The 19,675-nt window shown below is 32.3% G+C and overlaps 3 protein-coding genes across 8 annotated transcripts in view; 2 read left to right on the top strand and 1 right to left on the bottom strand.

Moving 5' to 3' along the window:
- LOC111426841 (Death-associated protein kinase related) overlaps positions 1 to 6,913 on the top strand; it is a 49,712-nt gene extending 42,799 nt beyond the window's left edge. The window contains exons 2-5 of one of the 2 annotated variants that reach the window (XM_023061644.2): positions 335 to 795; positions 850 to 1,096; positions 2,663 to 2,793; positions 4,506 to 6,913. In XM_023061644.2, the coding sequence (XP_022917412.2) occupies positions 335 to 795; positions 850 to 1,096; positions 2,663 to 2,793; positions 4,506 to 6,781 (3,115 nt within the window). In that variant the 3' untranslated portion in view covers positions 6,782 to 6,913. Of the gene's footprint in view, positions 1 to 334; positions 796 to 849; positions 1,097 to 2,662; positions 4,406 to 4,505 lie in introns of those variants that run through there. The other variant, XM_071194147.1, reaches the window with a different exon arrangement.
- A 213-nt stretch (positions 6,914 to 7,126) lies between these two features.
- Positions 7,127 to 18,025, top strand: LOC111426825 (Serine-arginine repetitive matrix 2/3/4). 5 transcript variants are annotated; one of them, XM_023061610.2, is made up of 9 exons: positions 7,127 to 7,277; positions 7,412 to 7,658; positions 7,713 to 7,817; positions 12,212 to 12,505; positions 12,566 to 12,622; positions 13,304 to 13,433; positions 13,494 to 15,067; positions 15,485 to 15,688; positions 16,482 to 18,025. In XM_023061610.2, exons 2-9 carry the CDS (start codon positions 7,420 to 7,422, stop codon positions 16,639 to 16,641), a joined length of 2,763 nt encoding a protein of 920 aa, XP_022917378.2. In that variant the 5' UTR covers positions 7,127 to 7,277; positions 7,412 to 7,419; the 3' UTR covers positions 16,642 to 18,025. The 5 variants fall into 5 exon arrangements, with proteins under 5 accessions (XP_022917378.2, XP_022917380.2, XP_071050246.1 ...); XM_023061612.2 differs by lacking the exon at positions 16,482 to 18,025 and adding an exon at positions 15,793 to 16,110; XM_071194145.1 differs by lacking the exons at positions 13,494 to 15,067; positions 15,485 to 15,688; positions 16,482 to 18,025 and adding an exon at positions 12,929 to 13,011.
- Positions 17,298 to 19,624, bottom strand: LOC111426883 (PXMP2/4 family protein 3). Its single transcript, XM_023061730.2, has 5 exons — positions 19,515 to 19,624; positions 19,300 to 19,452; positions 19,115 to 19,210; positions 17,853 to 18,135; positions 17,298 to 17,797 (listed from the first exon to the last, which is right to left on the bottom strand). The coding sequence occupies exons 2-5, from the start codon at positions 19,386 to 19,388 to the stop codon at positions 17,699 to 17,701; spliced, it is 567 nt and encodes a 188-aa protein (XP_022917498.1). The 5' UTR covers positions 19,389 to 19,452; positions 19,515 to 19,624; the 3' UTR covers positions 17,298 to 17,698.
- Positions 19,625 to 19,675: the final 51 nt, after the last annotated feature.

Raw genomic sequence — 19,675 nt, 5'->3', positions numbered from 1 at the left:
CAACATATTTACTCGTTTTATACACAACTAATGAACGCTGATAATATGAAAACCTTAAAATTATTTTTTTATTTTTAATAAACATTAAAATGGAAATTTTTTGTTCCACGTCATTTAAGCTGACTAAATCCGCTAAATATGTATTTCGTCATTGAGACATCCGAATTTTTTTCCACCTTGAAAACAAGATCCTAAATACACACAGGTTGTCTTCGATGATCACTGATTAATGTTTGTTTTGCACTCACTCAACAAACTGAAGTTATTAATATTAATACATTGACCTTTTCCTTGATTTGGTAAATGTTAACGAGTTCTTTTTTGATGATTTCAGGGGTAAATTTGCGACAGTCCGACGCGCCAATCACAAAACGACGGGCGTTCAATACGCGGCAAAGTACATAAAGAAACGGCGCCGAGCCGTCGACATGACGCCCGAAATTTACCACGAGATCTCCGTGTTGCGAAAGTGCGCCCCATGCGGGCGCGTCGTTCGCCTTCACGAGGTCTACGAAACGAATTCGGATGTTGTCTTGGTGCTGGAGCTAGCTGCTGGCGGCGAACTTCAGCGCATCTTCGATACGGACCACTGCCTAAACGAGGTTGAGGCGAGACGCGCGATGCGACAAATCCTCGAGGGACTTGGTTATCTTCACGAAAGGAATATAGCGCATCTCGATCTCAAACCCCAAAACCTATTACTAACCGTTGAAGATTCTTGCGACGATATCAAACTTTGCGACTTTGGCGTATCTAGGCTTCTGGCACCTGGAGCAGAAGTACGAGCATTATTAGGTAGGTCAATAAAATTAATATCTAAACATTTGTGATTGAATGATTCCCTTCCAGGTACTCCAGATTACGTGGCACCTGAGGTCTTAAGTTACGAGCCAATCAGTCTGGCGACCGACATTTGGTCAGTGGGCGTTTTAGCCTACGTCCTGTTATCCGGTTACACGCCATTCGGAGGGGATACTAAACAAGAGACATATCTGAACATATCGCAGTGCATACTGACCTTCGAACCCGACCACTTCAGCGACGTATCTACGGCCGCTATAGACTTCATCAAATCCAGCCTTCTAGTTAATCCCAGGTAAGCAAAGTTATCACAAAACTAACCATAAAAATTCCTTCATAGTCACAGGAATTTAAATACTATCTCAAATTGTCATAATAAAGTTAAAAATAATTCTTTTCAAAATACTAAAACGTTAGGGATGGATCTAAACTAAAAAGGCATTAACTCTATATCTTTTTAAGAATGCTTTAAAAGTTTTGCTTTTATTAGTAAGTATATAAAAAAATCAAACATACATATTAAGTACATTTATGTTTGTTTATTAATCCATTTCTGACTGGGTTCAAGCTCGAAATTCCAATCGCACATGTCAAATAATGCAAGCAAAAGTTTTATGACATTTGAGACAAATTTGAGGTTCGATGCTTCAGCTGAAGATTTCAAGTATTATTCAATGTAGCGATACATAATTCAGCGATGCAAAGCCTGCAAAAATAAAACTAGAAGTCACTCTTTCCTTTTTACCTACTGGAAATAGTTACAGAAGCTTCACTCATCTGTTTCGGTTGCCAAAATCATCATGTGCGATCAAAAAGTCGCGCACACCAAAATAAAAATCCCACAAACACACTTGTTCTCTATACGGAGAAATAAAGTGAAGAGTTTGGTTTTCGATTAACTGCTTTATGGAATTATGGAACTACAACAATGCGGCTTCACTCTTCAACATATTCAGCACAAGATTAGCCATCTATACTATTCCAGTGACGCTGGTATGGGTGGGTTGACGTGAAAAAGTAGACCGTTGAATCCAGTTCACTGGCATGAGTGCATTCTAGTACCAATTCACATTATTCCAGTGGAATTCGAGCACTGGTTTCGATCACTCGACTGGAATAATGTGAACTGGACATTATAAATTATTGATATGCAAGATACATACTCTGAAATAATTCATGTAGACTTATGTAGTTTAATGGATCAATTTTTATTTCTATTGTTTGAAGATGAGTGCCAACTTCGACAAAAAAAATAACTTTTTATTTACGTCAAAAATGTGACCAAAAGGTAGAAGGTTGATAAGATAATAATCAGAGAATCGATAACCCGCTCAAAAACAATTTATTAGCAATAATGCAATAGTTTATCAAACAACAAACCAAATATACCATAACAAAACTAAATGATCAAAAAAATTATGAAATTGTAGTAGAAAAAATAAGAATTTTATGCTTTGAAGAAACATTTTTGGATGAATGCAGCAATTTATCACAGAAATAAATCAATTCATGGTTTAAGCACACAATGATGTGAGAAAATCAGACGTAGATTATCTCAAAATATTTCGATGATGATGTAATGAAAGGAAATGAAATTGATTCGAAAATCAAGCTTAGGAGTTGATTCTTGGCACTCAGTAATTCCAGGCACATTTTACGAATTAACATCTAACCAGTTCCTATCTCGTTCGAAAATCGACCACCTTCATCCAGGTTTCATCCCATTCCTTAGCTTCTTCCTCCATTTATCCAGGATTCGTAATTCGTGATTGATATTCTGCCTCAATTAAAAGCGTGACATTTTAACGCCATTATTTTATGAGTTTATCATTTTTTTTTATTGTTTATTTTTTCATTTTAGACTTCGACCAACAGTTCAAGAATTACTTAAACATCCGTGGATCTCACCAAAGAACCACATTTTACCATCTCTTTCAATAAAGACAACAGAACCAAAAGATACCACACCGAAGACAACTCCAATTAGTCAGCGTAAGTGTTTGCCCCCCGCTGAATTGACACCAAGCCCGAGGACGACATACGCTTCCGAAAATTTGAATGGGTTTGCGGATAGTCCCGTGAGGGCTGCGTTTACGGTGACGGCCAATTGTTTATGTGCTCAATGCGGGGCTACGTGTCGTCACCTTCCTCATACGCCCGTCTCTAAAACGCCTATAACAGTAGATCGTGGTATCCTTTGTTAGCCCATACATGGTGTGTGTTGCCTGCTGTAAATGTGTCTATTGTCTAATTCTTGTCTTCGAGAAGGAGCGATGGTTTATTTTTTATTTTTTTTTCTTTCGTTTCGTTAAGTTGTCTTACTCTTTTTGTACAGGTGATAAGTTAATTACGTAATCTATTTTTCTACGTTTGCCCGTCACTCAATTTGGCCGAATTAGCAGATTTTTTTTAAGTTCTACATTTCCTTTATTCTCCCCGTTATAATAAACTATTAAATAATAAAACCATAAATTATTAAATTGATAAAATTTATTAATTTTTCATTTTTGTTTATCTTGATCTTATAGCTGCATTCTGGGTTTATTAATTTTTATTTTTATTTTATTTTTTTTGAGAAGGACTAGTCAAATTCTGTAAGGAAAATTTAGAATTTTTCCCCTCCGATTCTACTTATTTCCCGACATTACACTTAAGGACGTTAATTTATTGTAATTAAGAAGAGAGCACACGCAAATAACAGCGCACTTTTTTCTTGTTACCTCCAAATAAAAAAGAAAGGAAAGAATCCGCTCAATGTTAGAACTGAAGCGTTGACATGCACAAAACTGTGATTCGATTACTAAATAAAAATAAAAATCGCACGGAATTATTTTTTTTTGTCAGTTTCGAATACAAAAAGATATCAACTTTTTTAACGTAAATATATCCTTGTTATTATTATTCTTAAAGAAATTGTTAGTCTCAGGTGAACTTTATAAAAGAATTATAATATGATAAGGTATCACAATGCCGAAGAGAATGTTAATAATACTATTTAAAAAACACCAAATTATTTAAACGAAAAAATCATGCTTTTGCATAGCTATTATACTGTTATAAAAAAAATCTTTAAAATGCCTTTTGCATGTTGTGATGATGTTAATATATCTACGTCTGTGTTCAGCTAAGTAAAAAAAAAATTTTAATCGTTATCATTCTCATTTTTTAAATCATTTTCAGAATACAAATTTAAGTTTTTAACATTTTAAATCTCCACCAGAGAAAAATAAATTTAAACTATATTTTTTTTGATTTACAATTTAACATTTAAGTTTATTACAAAAAAAGAGTAATTAAATAAATATTATAAGAAAAATTAAAAAAAAAAACGAAACGGGAGCTCTCTGATTGCAAGCTCCCATCGAGGGTTAGTTGAAATATAAGTTATTAGTTATTTTTAGATAATTTAAGTAATTAAGAACGGGGCTTGCGCGACGAGGGCTCTCGAATATTTCCCACATATTCGGTCGATGTACCTTTGTTGTGAGCGTAGTGGTATCCTTGTACTGTATTATGGTGAAATCATCTTAGCTACATGTGTAAGTTCTGCTATGTTCTCGTATATTATTTCGAATAAAGATACATTTTAAAAAAAATTGTCTTAGTTGGGCTTTTTATTTGTTTAAATAGTAAGTTACAACCCCCGTTTTATTAAAAATTTTATCAGAATCTATTTAAAAAGTGTATTTATAAATAATTTTCAGATTTAAACACCGCAGAAGAACCGTCATCATCAAATATTGTAGATAAATTAATATCTGACAATTCAAACTCTGAATTAATCATTGATGGCACGACAATAGGAATTAGAAGACGTTCTAATACTACAGAGCAACCAATAATTGACGAAATCTTAAAAAGTGATGTTAAATCAGAAACGCCACCAAATATGTTAACGTTTCATGAAAAAGATCAACCTTCTCGCGACACTTTTCCTCAAACGGACGTTTATGCATCGCCTGAATATGAAATTGTTGAAGAATTTAGGAGGCCAATATCAAATTTGGAAACGTTAGATACTTGTAGTGATGTAGAACCACTTACAAATGGTGTTGATGTTGAAGTTGATGAAAAGGATGGTGCAGAAATTGTGTGTGTGGAGAATAATGAAATGAAAAATTCTTCTAAATCTATAATTGAGGAAGAAATTTTGAAAACAGATGCAAATCTACTAAAAGATGAAGAACGATTAAGTAGTAATGAATATAATGGTCAAAATGATGAAACAGACTTACCAACACGATATTCTTCTGATTTAGATATTAGTGATGAAGAATTTAATGATGAAAATACTAAAGAAGAACCATCAAAAATTGAAATGATTATAAACTTTAATGGTGATCAAACATGTTTAAGCAATAAAAATGAGGAACATAGAGATATCATTTCTGAGACTTTCCCTTGTTCGCAAATTGAATATAAATTGGAAGAAGTAGATATTAATAATCAAGATTTTCAAGAAGAAAATATTCAACAAATAGATGAAAATACACTTATATACACTCCTAATGAAGAGGTTATTGAAGTATCTAATGAAGAGGATACTAAAAAAGAACCTCCAGCAATTGAAAATAACATAAAATATGAAGATGGATTAACTTTAAGTAATAAAACTGATGAATGTAGTAAAACTAAACAAGTTTCTGAAACAACTTATTGTCCACAAATAGAATATAAATTGGAAGAAATAATAAGTAAAGAAATTGATAATCAAGATTGTCAAGAAGAAGATAATCAACAATTAAATGAGGATACTAAAGAACTTGCAACAATAAAATGTGATGAATCTTTAAGTAATAAAAATGATGAATGTATAAAAAGTGATGAGATTATTCCTGAAACAAGGCATTGTTCAGAAATTGAATGTAAATTGGAAGAAATAGGAAATGCGGAAATTGATAATCAAGATTATCAAGAAGAAGATAATCAACAATTAAATGAGAATTCTTTTAAATCAATTATTAATGATGTATCTAATGTTGAGGATACTCAAGAAGAACTAGCAACAATTGAAATGAATATAAAATGTGATAAATCTTTAAGTAATAAAAATGATGAATGTATAAAAGCTGATGAGATTATTTCTGAAACAAGGCATTGTTCAGAAATTGAATATAAATTGGAAGAAATAACAAATACAGTAATTAATAACCAAGATGTTGACGTAACCACCCTTAATAATTCTCCTGAATTGATTATTAATGTTGAAACATATTCAAGTAGTAAGAAAGTTGAGTATAGTGAAACTAACGAAATTTCTCAAAATCCCCAATGTTCACAAATTCAGTATAAATTGGAGGATGTAACAAGTACAGAAATTAATGTTGGATGTAATAAGCAAATTGAGGAAGATAAACGAAAGAAATTGTTTGAACAAAAAAATTTTCTCTTATCTATTGGTTGTTCAGAAATTAAGTATGAATTAAAAGAAGTAACAAATGTAGAAACTACATCCAGTTATTTAGAAGAAAAGCATCAATATTCTTGTGATAGTGAATTTACACTATTAGAAGAATCGAAATGTGTCGATGAGAACGCAAATTTACAAATGAAAATTGAATCCCAGGAAAATTCCATGACAAATCATAAAATTAAAGGTGACAATGTATGCACTGAATATGTTTCTAAAGATGTAAATATAACAACTAATCGAGAAGTATCAAAAGAAAGTTTAGATTTGGGTTTTGATGAAGTTTCATCTGGAACTGATGAGGATGAGGGAAGATTTGCCGAAGATAGTTATTTATGGGAATTGAAACAACCATCGAAATCCTTTGGAACTGCTCTTTCTAAATTCAAAGCAATTGAGGAAAAAACAAAAAGTAGTAATAAAACAAGGAAAGTTTTAAGAAGGAAAACATACGCGAATTTTGCTTCACACTCCGTAGCGGAAGAACTTACACAAATTCGATCTAGTGATACTTCCGATTTAGAATTATCCCCACAAGTTTCCGATGTACAAAGTAATAACAACCATTGAGGTTAACTAATAAAAAAAATTTAATTGTTACACTTTGTAAAACGTTCCCTATGCTATGTGATATTATGTATATAAAAAATAATTAATGTTATTATCAACTAAAACATAGAAATAAAAACGTTAATTTTTAAATTTAAATTTTATTGATTTACATAGTACGCCATCTATTATCACAAAATATAATCGTGTCAAATAAAATTTTTAATTTCCAAATATTATTATTTTAATAAAGATTTTAAACTAGTCATGATTTATGAATGGTCATGATTTAGAATCGATTGCAAAAAAAATTCTTTCATATCAATCACTCAAAAGAATTGGACCAATTTAGTAACTTTTACGTTACACGGTTGGTATAAAATGGCGTTTGACAGATAAGCAACGCAGCATATTTCAACACTAACACACTCTAAAATAAACCAGAAAAACATTAATTAATTCAAAGAAATCCCTCGATATTTACATCATAACAACTTGTTTAGATCTCAATAATTTGGTAAGTATATCAATAAAACCAATTGCGTTCAAACCACATGACTAATTATCACGTTTTTAAATCCATATTTCGTGCTAATTAAATATACAGTTTGATGGTTCGATAAAACGTAACCTATTCGTTTTGTTTATAAGGTTAAAACATGTACAATGGAATTGGTTTGGCCACGCCAAGGGGTTCAGGGACAAACGGTCACGTACAGAGGAATTGGGCGCTGGTTAAACCTCGCGAAAAAGAAAAAAATTACAAGACGGAGAGTGAATTAGCCGTTTTAGATACAGCGGCTAATAAACAACCGAATAAAGAAATTTTGGACCATGAAAGAAAAAGGAAAATTGAATTGAAGTGCACAGAATTTGCTGATATTTTAGAAGAGCAAGGGTAAAAGAATTTACAATTATTTATTTTCGTTCCTATAATATTCTTTAATTATAGATATAGCGAAGAAGCAATCAAAAATAAGGTGAACAATTATAGAAATATGTTGATGGGACATGATGGGAAGTTGGAGAAAACTGTTGATCAATGGGGACGTGTTTGGTGAGTTAATTAAAAAATAAGTATAAACTTAAAATAGATTTTATAAAATTATATTAGAGGTAATTTTAAATGAAGCAATTTATCTGGCGGGTTGGTGTAGCCAGAATATAATTGTAGCAACTATAACAATTTTTTAAAAACATTTTGGATCACACCCAACTCAAAGACTTTTTTACAAGAATAAATACTTTATTGCTTGTTTTCCATGCTATTTATAGTTGGAATTTAATTAAAAATGATATAACAATAGGCGCTAAGATATCCTAATGTAAGGTTTATTATTTTATATAGGTCCCCATATCACTTCATGTGATGTATTTGGAATTGTTTACAGTTGAGAACTTGATAAGATTATTTTTATTCTGAATATAGGTAAGTTTTGATTTAATGAAGGAATTGAATATCAATTACCTTTAAAATTTGATGTTAAATTTTGGTGATTTGACATATTTAGAAATGTTGTTTGTTAAATTAAATTCATTTGTACATCATTTTTTTTGGCTCCCAATAATGTAATGACAAACTTCACTCAGGTATCAAAGATTTCTTCAACAAGGATACTTTGACACCAAAACATACTATATGAAAACAAGCTCAACTAAAAAACAAGTAGAAACGATTGCGACCCTGTTTTTGGCTTATTAGATGAATGATTAACAATTCAATATCATACAGTTTGGATTAAAGAACAGTACAGCAACCAATTCCAAAGACCTATCAATGGAATGTTATGAGTACAACCACCCATACAGAAATTTAATGCCGCAAACTGCGTAAAAGCATTCCCTTTTTCCTGCGCGAACATTCTGGCCTTATTGTTGAAGCTTCAATTACACCACTCCAACTTAGAGAATCCTTTTGTATTGTAAAAGGGTGCTGGAAAAGTAATTGCTGCGAAAGAAAAGTAAATTAAGAGTTGAAGGTTCAACAATTTCACTTGCAGATTAAAGATAAGGCCTTTTTATAACTCTGAATGTTAGAAGAACTCTTGCAGGAGTTACAGGACGACGCCTTGCGGATGTAGACTTAAGTTGGTGTTATACTTAGCAGTAGATAATTTGATCTCTGTGGTGGGACCCGCCATGTTATAGCGAGTTGCCAAGGTAGGCTGCTATTTGTGGTAAAGATTTGGCGGGATACCACCAATGTATTCTGTACCTTTGGTAACTCGCGATAAGATGGCGGATTTTTTTAAATCGAGGTCACAAAACGAAGTTCGCCAACATCAAATAAACTGTGATGACAGTACTGCTAGGGGATGTTAGACATGTCAACCCTTTGTCAGTTAAAACTGATGTTTTAAACATATATTTTATGATTCTGCTATACATTTTAAGGCGGCTTTACATTTTACTTTATTCTTATAATAAGGTGACTTTGTATTCCACAAACGTTCCTTTTTCCTATACAAATCAATTAAATTTAAAATTTTCTTTTTCAAAGTACCAAAAGTAGAGAATTTTCTAGTGTTAACAGTAATTTTATACACGCAAATTTTATTCTGACAAGGCGATCTCGCGGTGTTTGCAACATAGCCATCCATCAAGACGTTACATCTGATTAGAGATGGCTGAAAATATACGGGGCCCTAACACAGCCCCGTCACCTTTTACATAGCTATATCATTGAACAAGATTTTTAAATCAGCCAATAGTTAAAACGACATAATCGCAAACAAACCTCAATCGCTATTTTGAATTATGTCCAATAAGCCATCGTGAAAAACCGGTTTAAAATATGTCGAAACATAGTACTCATCTTCTAATAAATGATATGTATCACAAGATGTTCTCATGAATGGGATTTTTTGTGGGGCTGAATTGAGTTGGTCTGTGCAATATTTCAATCCAACTTTTCCAAGTTATAACCACTGCCATTATCACCTGAATCACTTTCTAACGAATTAGTGCAATCCAAAACCTTCGTTGTCAGTTCGACATTGAAAAAAAAACCCGAATGTTTCTAGTTCTAGGTCTAGTGTTCCTTATTCTTTCGTACAAAAAAAATATACACCAATCTAGCGCTGAATAACAGTTAAAACTAGAACTAACACTAGACATAGAAATAGAAAGTTTCGTGCATCTGAAGACGCACGGCTAAACCCGAATATTTCTAGGTCGAGTGTTAGTTCTAGTTTTAATTTAATGAAGTTGTGCACTCATAATTTTCCAAGAAAAAATGGGTAGGGATTCCCGCAGGAACCTGGAATATCAACCGAACCTGACCAAATCCAACCCAAACACAACACAACCTAAGCACAACACAATCCAATGCAACCTAACCCAACCCAACCAATTGGAAAACAGGAACTATCTGTTTAGTCTAGAATAAGGGGAATAAGCTAACCTGTCAAAATTATTGTGGCAACACTACTATGTACAGCATACAAGCTACTAGTGTTAGTTCTAGTTTTAACTGGTTCATTGTTTTCGTTCCTGAAATTGAATTGATTCAAGAATTATTGATGCTTTTTTGGTATAAACTTAATGGATAATATAAATGGAACTTTCTACATATAAAAACACGAATTACTACTTTACAACTATGCGCAATAACAAGTAGATATATTTGAGATTTGTAAGTTATGAACCAAACTAGTTGCTTTTAGTCATAATATGTTTATATCGGCGGGAGTCTACGTCTAAAATGAGACCTTATAAGTACATTACAAAATGCTCACGCCTGTATATAACATATCAGCAGAAATAATAATGAAATACTTTGTCCCAAGTGAGACTTGGGCTTGCAACTTCGTCATCTGTAGGTGCCCGAGTCAGACTCGGAGTTGTACGTTAAGTCACTATTCATAACTTCCTTTATATTAAGTATTCTTAAACACTGATAGTTGTTAAGGTGCATTAAGACGAAAGAAATGCTGGCAAGTTATGGATTATATGTCACAAAGTAACAAACTTATTTTGAGTACAAGTCATGGCTGGGCACCAGTTTGTAAACCATATATGTCTGAATATGACTGATGCCAAGTGTGTCTAAATGTCCTCAACTGCTTCCAAGTGTGTCTAAATGTGCCCAACTGATTCCAAGTATGTCTAAATGTCGCCAACTACTTTTATGTATATCTGTTTTAAACTATTTTAAAAAAATATCTTTACTGCAAGTTTCCTCTTTCACAGAATTCAATAAACTTTAATTTCCAAAAATATGTACTTATAATATTATTAGAAGTAATTTATTTAAGTGTTATTGAGATCTGTTATTTTGAGTCATTATTACATCTGTGTTACTCATATGCATAAAATTATGAAGTACTTATATTTAAAAATTCTTTACGTTAAAATAACGTGGTACTTGTTAGATAAATTGATAACTTAAAACGGCGACCACTTCCGGGATTTAACCCCTTTCGACGTTTGAAACGTTAAGAGGATATACCAGTCTGATAATAATTGCGTCGGTCGCAAGAGGTCGTCGGGATATCGATTATTCGCCGGATTCAGTTTTCGCGCATTTCCCCTCTCTCCATCGTCTCATGTCGGGTTTCCCGGAACATCCCCTTTAGTAGTCCTTTTACGCGATCGGTGGACGCGGCCGCGTTCCCCGCAAAGACTAGCGACGAAAACGGCCAAGATGTAGAAAGCCGAAACGCAAACAGAACCCACTTTTAGAAATCGAATGTCTTCCACGTAACTGCTGAAGCAGTTACGCTCTAGTTTTTAAGTGCAAAACCCAAGTCTTCCAATTTGATGCTGTGGGCAATATAAAAGAAATTAGAAAAATAAATTAATCGATATTATTAATAAGGAATTTTATTTTTGTAAAAAAAATATATAAAATATTTGTGAAAATCGAGATGTTTTATGGAAATTCGAGGAGGTTTTCGGTCGATGAGAGGGTTATTTTTGAGAGGTTGTGGAGGGATGCTCTCTGTCAAGCGTTGGGGCCGAAGGCGCCCATCAGATTTGCGAATAGGAGACAATGTTGCTGTCACTGCCATTGTGTTATGGGTAATCCTCATAATCAACAACGGCCTTTACAAATTTTACCTCCAAGAAATGCCATGAGATCTGTTGTAAGGTAGATTTAAAAAAAAAGTTATTTTTTTTTAAATTATTTTAATTTGATAATATAAAAGTATTTCATGTGTAGCAGACAGATGTTTCGTTTCGCTCTCCCCTAATTTTTTCCTCCAAATATCGATCCATCGCCCACAATTGTAAACCCCCTCACGTAAATGGGGTGAATTGAAAGCACCCCACATACTATATAAACCATTCTTCTATTACGTTTTATACGATTTCGTTGATATCACTCAACTATATAAAATGGTTTGTCAAAGTAGTGTTGTTATACAAAATTCGTGAGTCTAATTTCTAACGATTTAATATAAATAATTTTTTATTTTAATGCTATTTTTACTTGTTTTTTTATTAAAGTGTAACTGAAACACATCAAGTGGCTGAAGCACAACAAGAAAAGAACGCGAGATTGAGGGAGGCTTTCGGAATTTCGGAGTATTTTGTTGACGGTAGCAGTTTTGATCCGGATCGGCAAGCTAAGGAACAGCTTGCTAAGCAGGAAAAGGAAAAGGAAAGGGCTTTAGAGAGGGAAAAAGAAAAAGAACAGGAAAAACAGCAAGCCGCTCGCTACGAACTCGTTCACACACCAAGTCCTGAACCGCAAAGTAATGGAAACGATAAAGATAAAAAGAAGAAGAAACGCAAGATGAGGTAAGTAAAGAGTGAATAAAAAATTGTTTAAAAATCGCTTTATGTTATTGAATTTTATAGCTCATCGAGTGAGGAGCATAAGAAAAAGAAGAAATCAAAGAAACGAAAGAAAGAAAAGTGAGTTTTTAGTGAGGGTTTGTTAATTGTTAAAATTTCTTGTTTATTTATTTCTTATTTCTTTCAAAATTAGTGCTTCATTAAACTAAATCATTAAACAGTCGATTTTAATCACTTGGCAGCACTACTTTTGATTATTGTACATAAGTTTAAGGTTAAAAAAAGAAACTCTTGTGCTTACATTTTTGTGTTAGTACAAAAATTTAAAAAAACCAAAACTTAATGAATAATAATAGAGTTTTTATAAATTTTGCGACAACTACTAATTGACTCGTTGGTGTATTTTCTTGCGGTACGTGTTTGAAGGCCTACAGGTAATGGTATCGTTTTGGCACGTCTAATTTAATTTGACTTTGCTTATGTCTAGCTATACCCCGGTCGGACTGAAGGTGCGTTCACACTTAACGGCTTAAACGTTTTTTAAAAACGATAAATGTATTTTTTTCTCATTTATATTTTGATTCTCGAACATTTATATAAATGATTTTCGTGTTCGCGGAGTCCATATAAATTCCCTTCACCGTTGTAGCTCCTTTTTTAACACCGCGTGAAGGGAATTTACATCGGCAAATAGACATAAGTTTTTAGAGAGCAATGCCAGTGTTAAAGAAGTACCGTGTTTTTTTTATTTCTTTTTCAACTCCTTTTATTGCTCATTACGATTTCTTTCTTTCGCAATAGATCGAAAGATAAGAAGAAAAAGAAACGTAGAAGATCATCCGTTTCTAGCGATGATGAATCAAATTCTAGTTCAGGCGATGACTCAAGCAGTGAAGATGAGAAGAAAAAGAAACGAAAAAAGAAAAAAGAGGTTTGTTTTAATTATTTTTTACATTTATTTAATGAATGAATTGTTTAAATATAATTTTAGAAGAAGAAAGCAAAGAAAAGAAGACATTCCTCATCTGATAGTTCCCGCGAAAGTTCTCCTGAACCAAAAAAGACAAAAAAGGATAAAACCCCGCCGAAAAAGCACCAAAACCAACCAACACTTTCGTCGAGAGATCAAAAAAATAATAAGCCATCTTCGAAACAGGATCGTCGATCAAGGAGCATTCACAAATCATCATCTGGGAGGCGACAATCTTCAGAATCTCCTTATAATAGAAAAGAAAGGGATCGTTCGCGTACAAATAGGTACAGGCAACAAGAAGAAAGTAGGAATTATGAAAATCGAAGGCAAGGGTATAGACATAGATATAATAGATCGAAATCGCCGAGGGAAAAGCGAAGATCTAAGTCTTATTCGCCTTTAAGAAATAAGGAAAGTAAAGAAAACGTTGGTGATAAATTTCGATATCGAAAAGAAAGTAGAGATCGATATAAAGAAGTACAACAAAAATCGTTAGAACGAAATGAATCGCGCCAAAAAGAAAGAAGTAGAGAAAGAGATAATGGAAGTAAAGAAAGAATTCGGGGGGAAAATAATCGAGATAAACTTGAAGATCGTCAAGAAAGAAGTCGAGAGAGACGTGAAGAAGATAGAAGTCGTGAAAGAAGAACTGAATTAAATAAAGATCGAAAAGAAGAAAGGAATAGAGAGCAAAAAAGATTAGATGTGAATTTGAATAGCAGAAGAAATCGTTCAAAAACACCACCAAAAACGTTAAAGAAAAACAGTGTTAGTCCACCAAGAAAAAGTCATACACCACAAAACACAAAATACGGAGATCACATTCAAATAGAAACAAATTCAAAAAAACAATCAGATAACGAAATCGATTCTAATCAACCCGAAAAAAATCGAAATAACACCCCCATTCCACTTAATCGTAAATCGTCATCGAAATCAAAAACCCGTTCTAGATCCCGTGATAATTATAATCCATCTTCTTCAAAAATTTACGAAAAATATTCACCATCGAAAGAAAGTGAAAGATCCCCGACACCTCTCGAAGATAAATCAAGATTAATTCAAAAATCAAAAGAAAAAATTAAACAAAAAAAGCCACAACTTCCCGTCGTTCGATTACGATCGAGTAGTGAAGATGAAATGTCTCCTAATGATTACGATAAGGAAGACGAGGAACAACGCGAAAAAGAAATCAAAATGCTTAAGGTGTTAAAATCGGGTTTGGCGGCGAAAGCTAAGGAAAGTTTGGAGAAGAAAATTCCGAAATTGAATAGTTTTTCGATTCCGAAATTGGATGTGGCGCTGATGAAGGTTGAAAAGGACGAGAAACGGGAGAATGTTGTTAAAGATTCGTTTGATATTAAACCGTTTACGACGAAGAGTGAAAAAAGTTCGGTTGATTTGAAGAAATTGAAGGAGGTTAGGAAGATTTTGGAACGATACGGTAGTAGCGATGATGATGATAATAATTTAGGGGAAAATCGGAAAAGAACTGTTTCGAGGTCTTCGAGATCGAAATCAAAAAGTAAATCAAAATCGATTAGTAAGGAGAGGAAAAGTAGGTCGAGGAGTTTTTCTCATTCCTCTTACAGGTAAGAATTAAAAAAAATCTGATTTTAAGTTTTTTTTTTATTGCCAGACTAGTAAATTAATTACATTACACAACTAAAAGGACTTCCTCACTTACAAAATAATAAACATAAGTCAAATTGAATGTAACATTTAACATCTTTAATTCAAGTAGATGTCTTGTGGTAGTTTTCGTTTAAATCAACAGTGGATGTTCTTTTTGCTGATGTTGTTGTATGGCTGTAGTAGTTCTGTGTACTGTATGCGTTCGTGAAATCGGAAGTCATGGTAGATATAAAGACTATGATACTGCCAATTTTTAATTTGTTGTGTAGTTGATCATTAAAGATATACCACTCAGAGTCTACTGCTATGCATGTTTTGTATATAACAGACACCTCCTTCTCCATATTAATCCAGTAACTTTGTTTTTCTTTTAGTTCAAAACGTAATAGTTCTCAAAGTAGATCTTCGTCATCATCATCTAGTCGAAGTTCATCTCGTTCGTCGCGATCAAGAAGTCATTCAAGTTCGCGTTCGTCAAGTTCTTCGCGGAGTTCAAGTAGCGGTTCAAGATCAAGATCGCCGTCGATCCCGCGACGTCACGGATCGCCGAGCTTTTTGGATAGGCGCCGAATAACCAGGTAAAAAATTTTGCATGATTTCACACCGATGGCACCAATTCAAAATTATTTGATAGCATCGAGACGGACACGTTTCCTTTTATTTTGCTTTCTCTATTTTTCAGCAAGAAGTAGTAGGATTTTAGACATGTGTATGTGCCAGAATCGTGTGATTTATTATAATTATTATTAATTATTATCATAATAAGTGAACCCTCCCTCCAAGTAGCTCTTTCATATCGTTCTTTTTGTTTTGGGTTCTGAGATTTTGTTTTGTTTCATTTTTTTTTTGCTTGGTTTTGATTTTTATTAATCAAATTATAATTTAGTAATTACAGAAGATTATATTGATTTGAAATATAATTTTTGATTTTTTTTGTAGATAAGTAAACATTTGTATTCTTTCTTGTTTGTAGGCGATAATAAATTTATGATTTTTTTGATATATTTGGTTTTATTGTTTTAAATGTTTTTTGTAGGTGTTTTTCTTTTTATTGTTTATATATTAATGTAAAATTCGATTGGGGTTAAACTCCAATCAAATTTTATATCGAAATAATTGAGTTAATAAAAGAAATCTTTCGTGTATACTTTAAATTAGCCATTTTTTTACTTTTTTTGCACCATGTATTTTGAAAAGGTAAGTATAGAGTTAATTTTTTTCTTTTTTGCATGTAAGTTTTGTCAAAAACTTTTAATCATCCCCAATTTTGTTTTATCTTACAAATTTTGTTTTAACGTTTTAATCAACTAAACTCCTTTCTTTGTTTTGCCGTTTTTTATACTAACAATTTACTAAAATTAAATTAACCAGTGCAAGAAAACGACCAATTCCTTATCATCGACAAACTCCGAGTTCGCCATCTTCAGTGAGTAGCGGAAGTCGAAGCCCTTGGTATATCAGAAAACGCAGCTTTAGTAAATCTCCAAGTCGCACTTCAAGATCAGCTTCGCGATCACCCCGATCCCCCTAAAAAAAATCTTACTTAAATACTTCACTCATGATTTTTTTTAGCAATAAATTAATTTTCTAGTCTCTTATTAACTAAATGGTGCAATATACTTTATTTTTGAACTACGATATTATTTATAAAGGTTTGAATTGAAAAAAAACATACCTGTGATGGATCTTATTATTTTCTAGGTGCAATTTTATTATTATCAATTAATTTATTACTATTTATAACTTATTTTTTCAACGTAGATAATCTTAATGTAGCGTATTTATAAAAATTTAATCTTTAAAGGTTTCTAATTTCGAATTAATTTATATGTTACTAATCAGTCTAATCACTGTGAAAAAAAAATATCTGCGATATCTTAAATGATCTTGATATTTTTAAAATACTCATTTTTTCGTCGTTTGATTTAAAAACGCAAAGTACAAGTAGACTTCTTAACTTTAAAACTTTTAAATAAGGAAACTGCTTAAAAAGGAAACGATCTCTAGTCGAATTATCATTCCCTGTTTTTAGTCTTTAAGGTTGTATTATTGTAAAGCAAATTAAAATGAAAAACAAGATAAACGAATCGAACTTATTAAAAAAATGTAAGCTGTAGTGTGTAGATGTCAGTAAAGGTAAAAATGTTGGATTCAAAACAAGAAATAAATGTAAATCTCGAAAAAAAATTATTATTTTAAAGTTTATTTCTAAAAATAACCCATTATAACAAAAAATACATATACATATTATAACAATCATTTACAAATAATAAAAACAGCAAAGTTTTAAGGCACTACATTTATTCCAAGTAAATGATATTTGAAGGAATGTTTCAATTCTTCATCTTGTACCCATTATCATATTATATCATTAACTTGTATATTACTACATTGAAGTGCTTGAGTCTTAACAGATTGTATAAAATCTGAATTTCTAGATTTACCCTTACGTATAAAATATTGTATAAAAAACTTTTCAGTTATGATACCAGTACACACACCTTACGCAATAAGTGGATAATTAATATTGTAATTAAAAGACGGATTAGTGGAAGCTTTGTTATCTTTGGCCAAAAAGTTTTTATTACTTATTCAGATTTTTTCGATTTAGATTTGGCTTGTTGACGTTTTCTCGATATGTATACGATATAAAGAAATCCAACCACGTTTAATAATAAAACTCTCAACTAAAATTTAAAAAAAATTAATTTATATACAAATAATTAATTAATTTATATTTACCATTGGTGGGACAACGGTAAAGTTTAATATTTGAACCAGTGTTAAATACTTCCAAGCAGCCATCAAAGTCGGAACATACAAAACAAAAAGTTGCCCCAAAGCCCTATCGTGATTCTTTCCTTCGAATCGAGCCAAAGTGTACAAAATAAACGCTTGATAAATTGGGGTGTAAATCAATCGTTCTAAAATCAATTTTTTAAACACTCCAAATTTGGTTTCGTCGGTAACTATCCTTTCAACGAATTGATAAAAATAATGGGGACATGTTCCACCAAATAATAACCTAAATAAAAATGTTTAAGAAATACCATGGTATAATTCAAAATTTGGCTTAAAAATCGACGGGAAATCACTCAATAAAGCCGTTATAAATAAAGAAAAAGTGCGGAAATGTGTAAAATTTACCGAAAAATCACATTAAACTTTCGACGTGACGTCACTTTTTGTGACGTCATCGACCGTGCTAACCATATATTTGGTTAAAACGCATATTTTTTGTTTAGCCGTCTTGAAAGACGTGCGGCTAAAACCGAATGTTTCTAGTTCTCGGTCTAGTGTTGGTTGTAGTATTGCACTATCACTGGAACTAGTACAAGACCTAGAACTAGCATCACTCGGGTTTAGCCGTCTTGAGAGACGTGGGCTAAATGCGAACGTTTTCATTTTTCGGTCTAGTGTTAGTTCTAGTTTTGCACTAGATCTAACACAAGATCTTGAACTGGAATCATTCGGATTTAGCCGTCTTGAGAGACTTGGAGCTAAATCCGAATGTTTCTAGTTTTTGGTCTAGTCAAAGATTAAAGAGTAAACAAGATGCGACGCTAGAATGAGAAATTCTAGTTTTGAAAAGAGATAGAAGACATTCCAATTTAAATGTCTTGACAATACAAACCTAACCTACAAATGTGACAGTTAGTATATTCTAACCTATACAAGATGCGATGCTACAGTGAGAAACTCTAGTTTTGAAAACAGATAGAAGACATTCCAATTTAAATGTTGCAATCTCACCTAAATAGAGATAACCTTCAACATGTTAAAAAATGTTGAAGGTTAGGTGTTGACAGGTTTAATAGGAAAATGCATGGTTAACATTGCTTGTGACGTCACATTTTGTCAAAACTTTAATGTGATTTTTTAGTATGTTGTACACTTTTCCGCACTTTCTTTTTATTTTTAACGTGTTTTTTGAGTCACTTCACATCAATTAGCTTAAGCCACATGATAATTCTAAAATGTTTCACAATATAAATATATCATACCCAAATAGTGCATAAGCAAAAACACCTTTTTGATTAATAGTTTTCTTTCCTTCAATTAATTCACTTACAAGTTTTCCACTTGTTGCAACAATACAGCTATAAAAACAAAAAATAAATATAAACGTTTAAATACTTTTGCTCGTTTCTGTACATGTATTAAAACATAATTAAAAAAATCTAGTTACCTCGTTATAGCTTTTGTTAATACAGGATGGTTAAATAAATTGTTAAAATACCACATGGTAAAATTAAAAAGGGGTTTGGAAAGAACCATTTTTCCGGTAGTTTTTTAACGTTTCGTGGAACCAACGTCGAAATAGGACGACTACTGCCGTGAACTTTGAAAAGAAGATTGTGATGGATTGTGACATGAGCGGAAAGTGAGATAAGAGTTACTTACTTCGATGACTTGCAAATTCGAATTTTATCGATATGACGTTCAAAATATGTTTCGTTTACTTTATTTAGATAAAGATAACCTGTTCAATTTTACGTCGTTGACGATCTCTCAGGATGTTTATTTACTTTTTCTCAGATTGTAGGTAAATTTTAACTTTCTAG

The sequence above is a fragment of the Onthophagus taurus genome, chromosome 2 (genome assembly GCF_036711975.1).
Source record: "Onthophagus taurus isolate NC chromosome 2, IU_Otau_3.0, whole genome shotgun sequence".
Taxonomy (NCBI): domain Eukaryota; kingdom Metazoa; phylum Arthropoda; class Insecta; order Coleoptera; family Scarabaeidae; genus Onthophagus; species Onthophagus taurus.
This window is presented reverse-complemented; position numbering and strand designations above follow the sequence as displayed.

Bases quoted from the DNA above. Each gene is read 5' to 3' on its own strand.
- LOC111426825 (XM_023061610.2), top strand. From the start codon at position 7,420: ATGTACAATGGAATTGGTTTGGCCACGCCAAGGGGTTCAGGGACAAAC. The intron at 12,506-12,565 runs GTAAGTAAAGAG...TGAATTTTATAG, and splicing joins AAGAAGAAACGCAAGATGAG to CTCATCGAGTGAGGAGCATA. The intron at 15,068-15,484 runs GTAAGAATTAAA...TTTTTCTTTTAG, and splicing joins TTTTCTCATTCCTCTTACAG to TTCAAAACGTAATAGTTCTC.
- LOC111426883 (XM_023061730.2), bottom strand. From the start codon at position 19,388: ATGGTTCTTTCCAAACCCCTTTTTAATTTTACCATGTGGTATTTTAAC. The intron at 19,211-19,299 runs GTAACTAGATTT...TTGTTTTTATAG, and splicing joins TTAACAAAAGCTATAACGAG to CTGTATTGTTGCAACAAGTG. The intron at 17,798-17,852 runs GTAAATATAAAT...TTTAAATTTTAG, and splicing joins TTACCGTTGTCCCACCAATG to TTGAGAGTTTTATTATTAAA.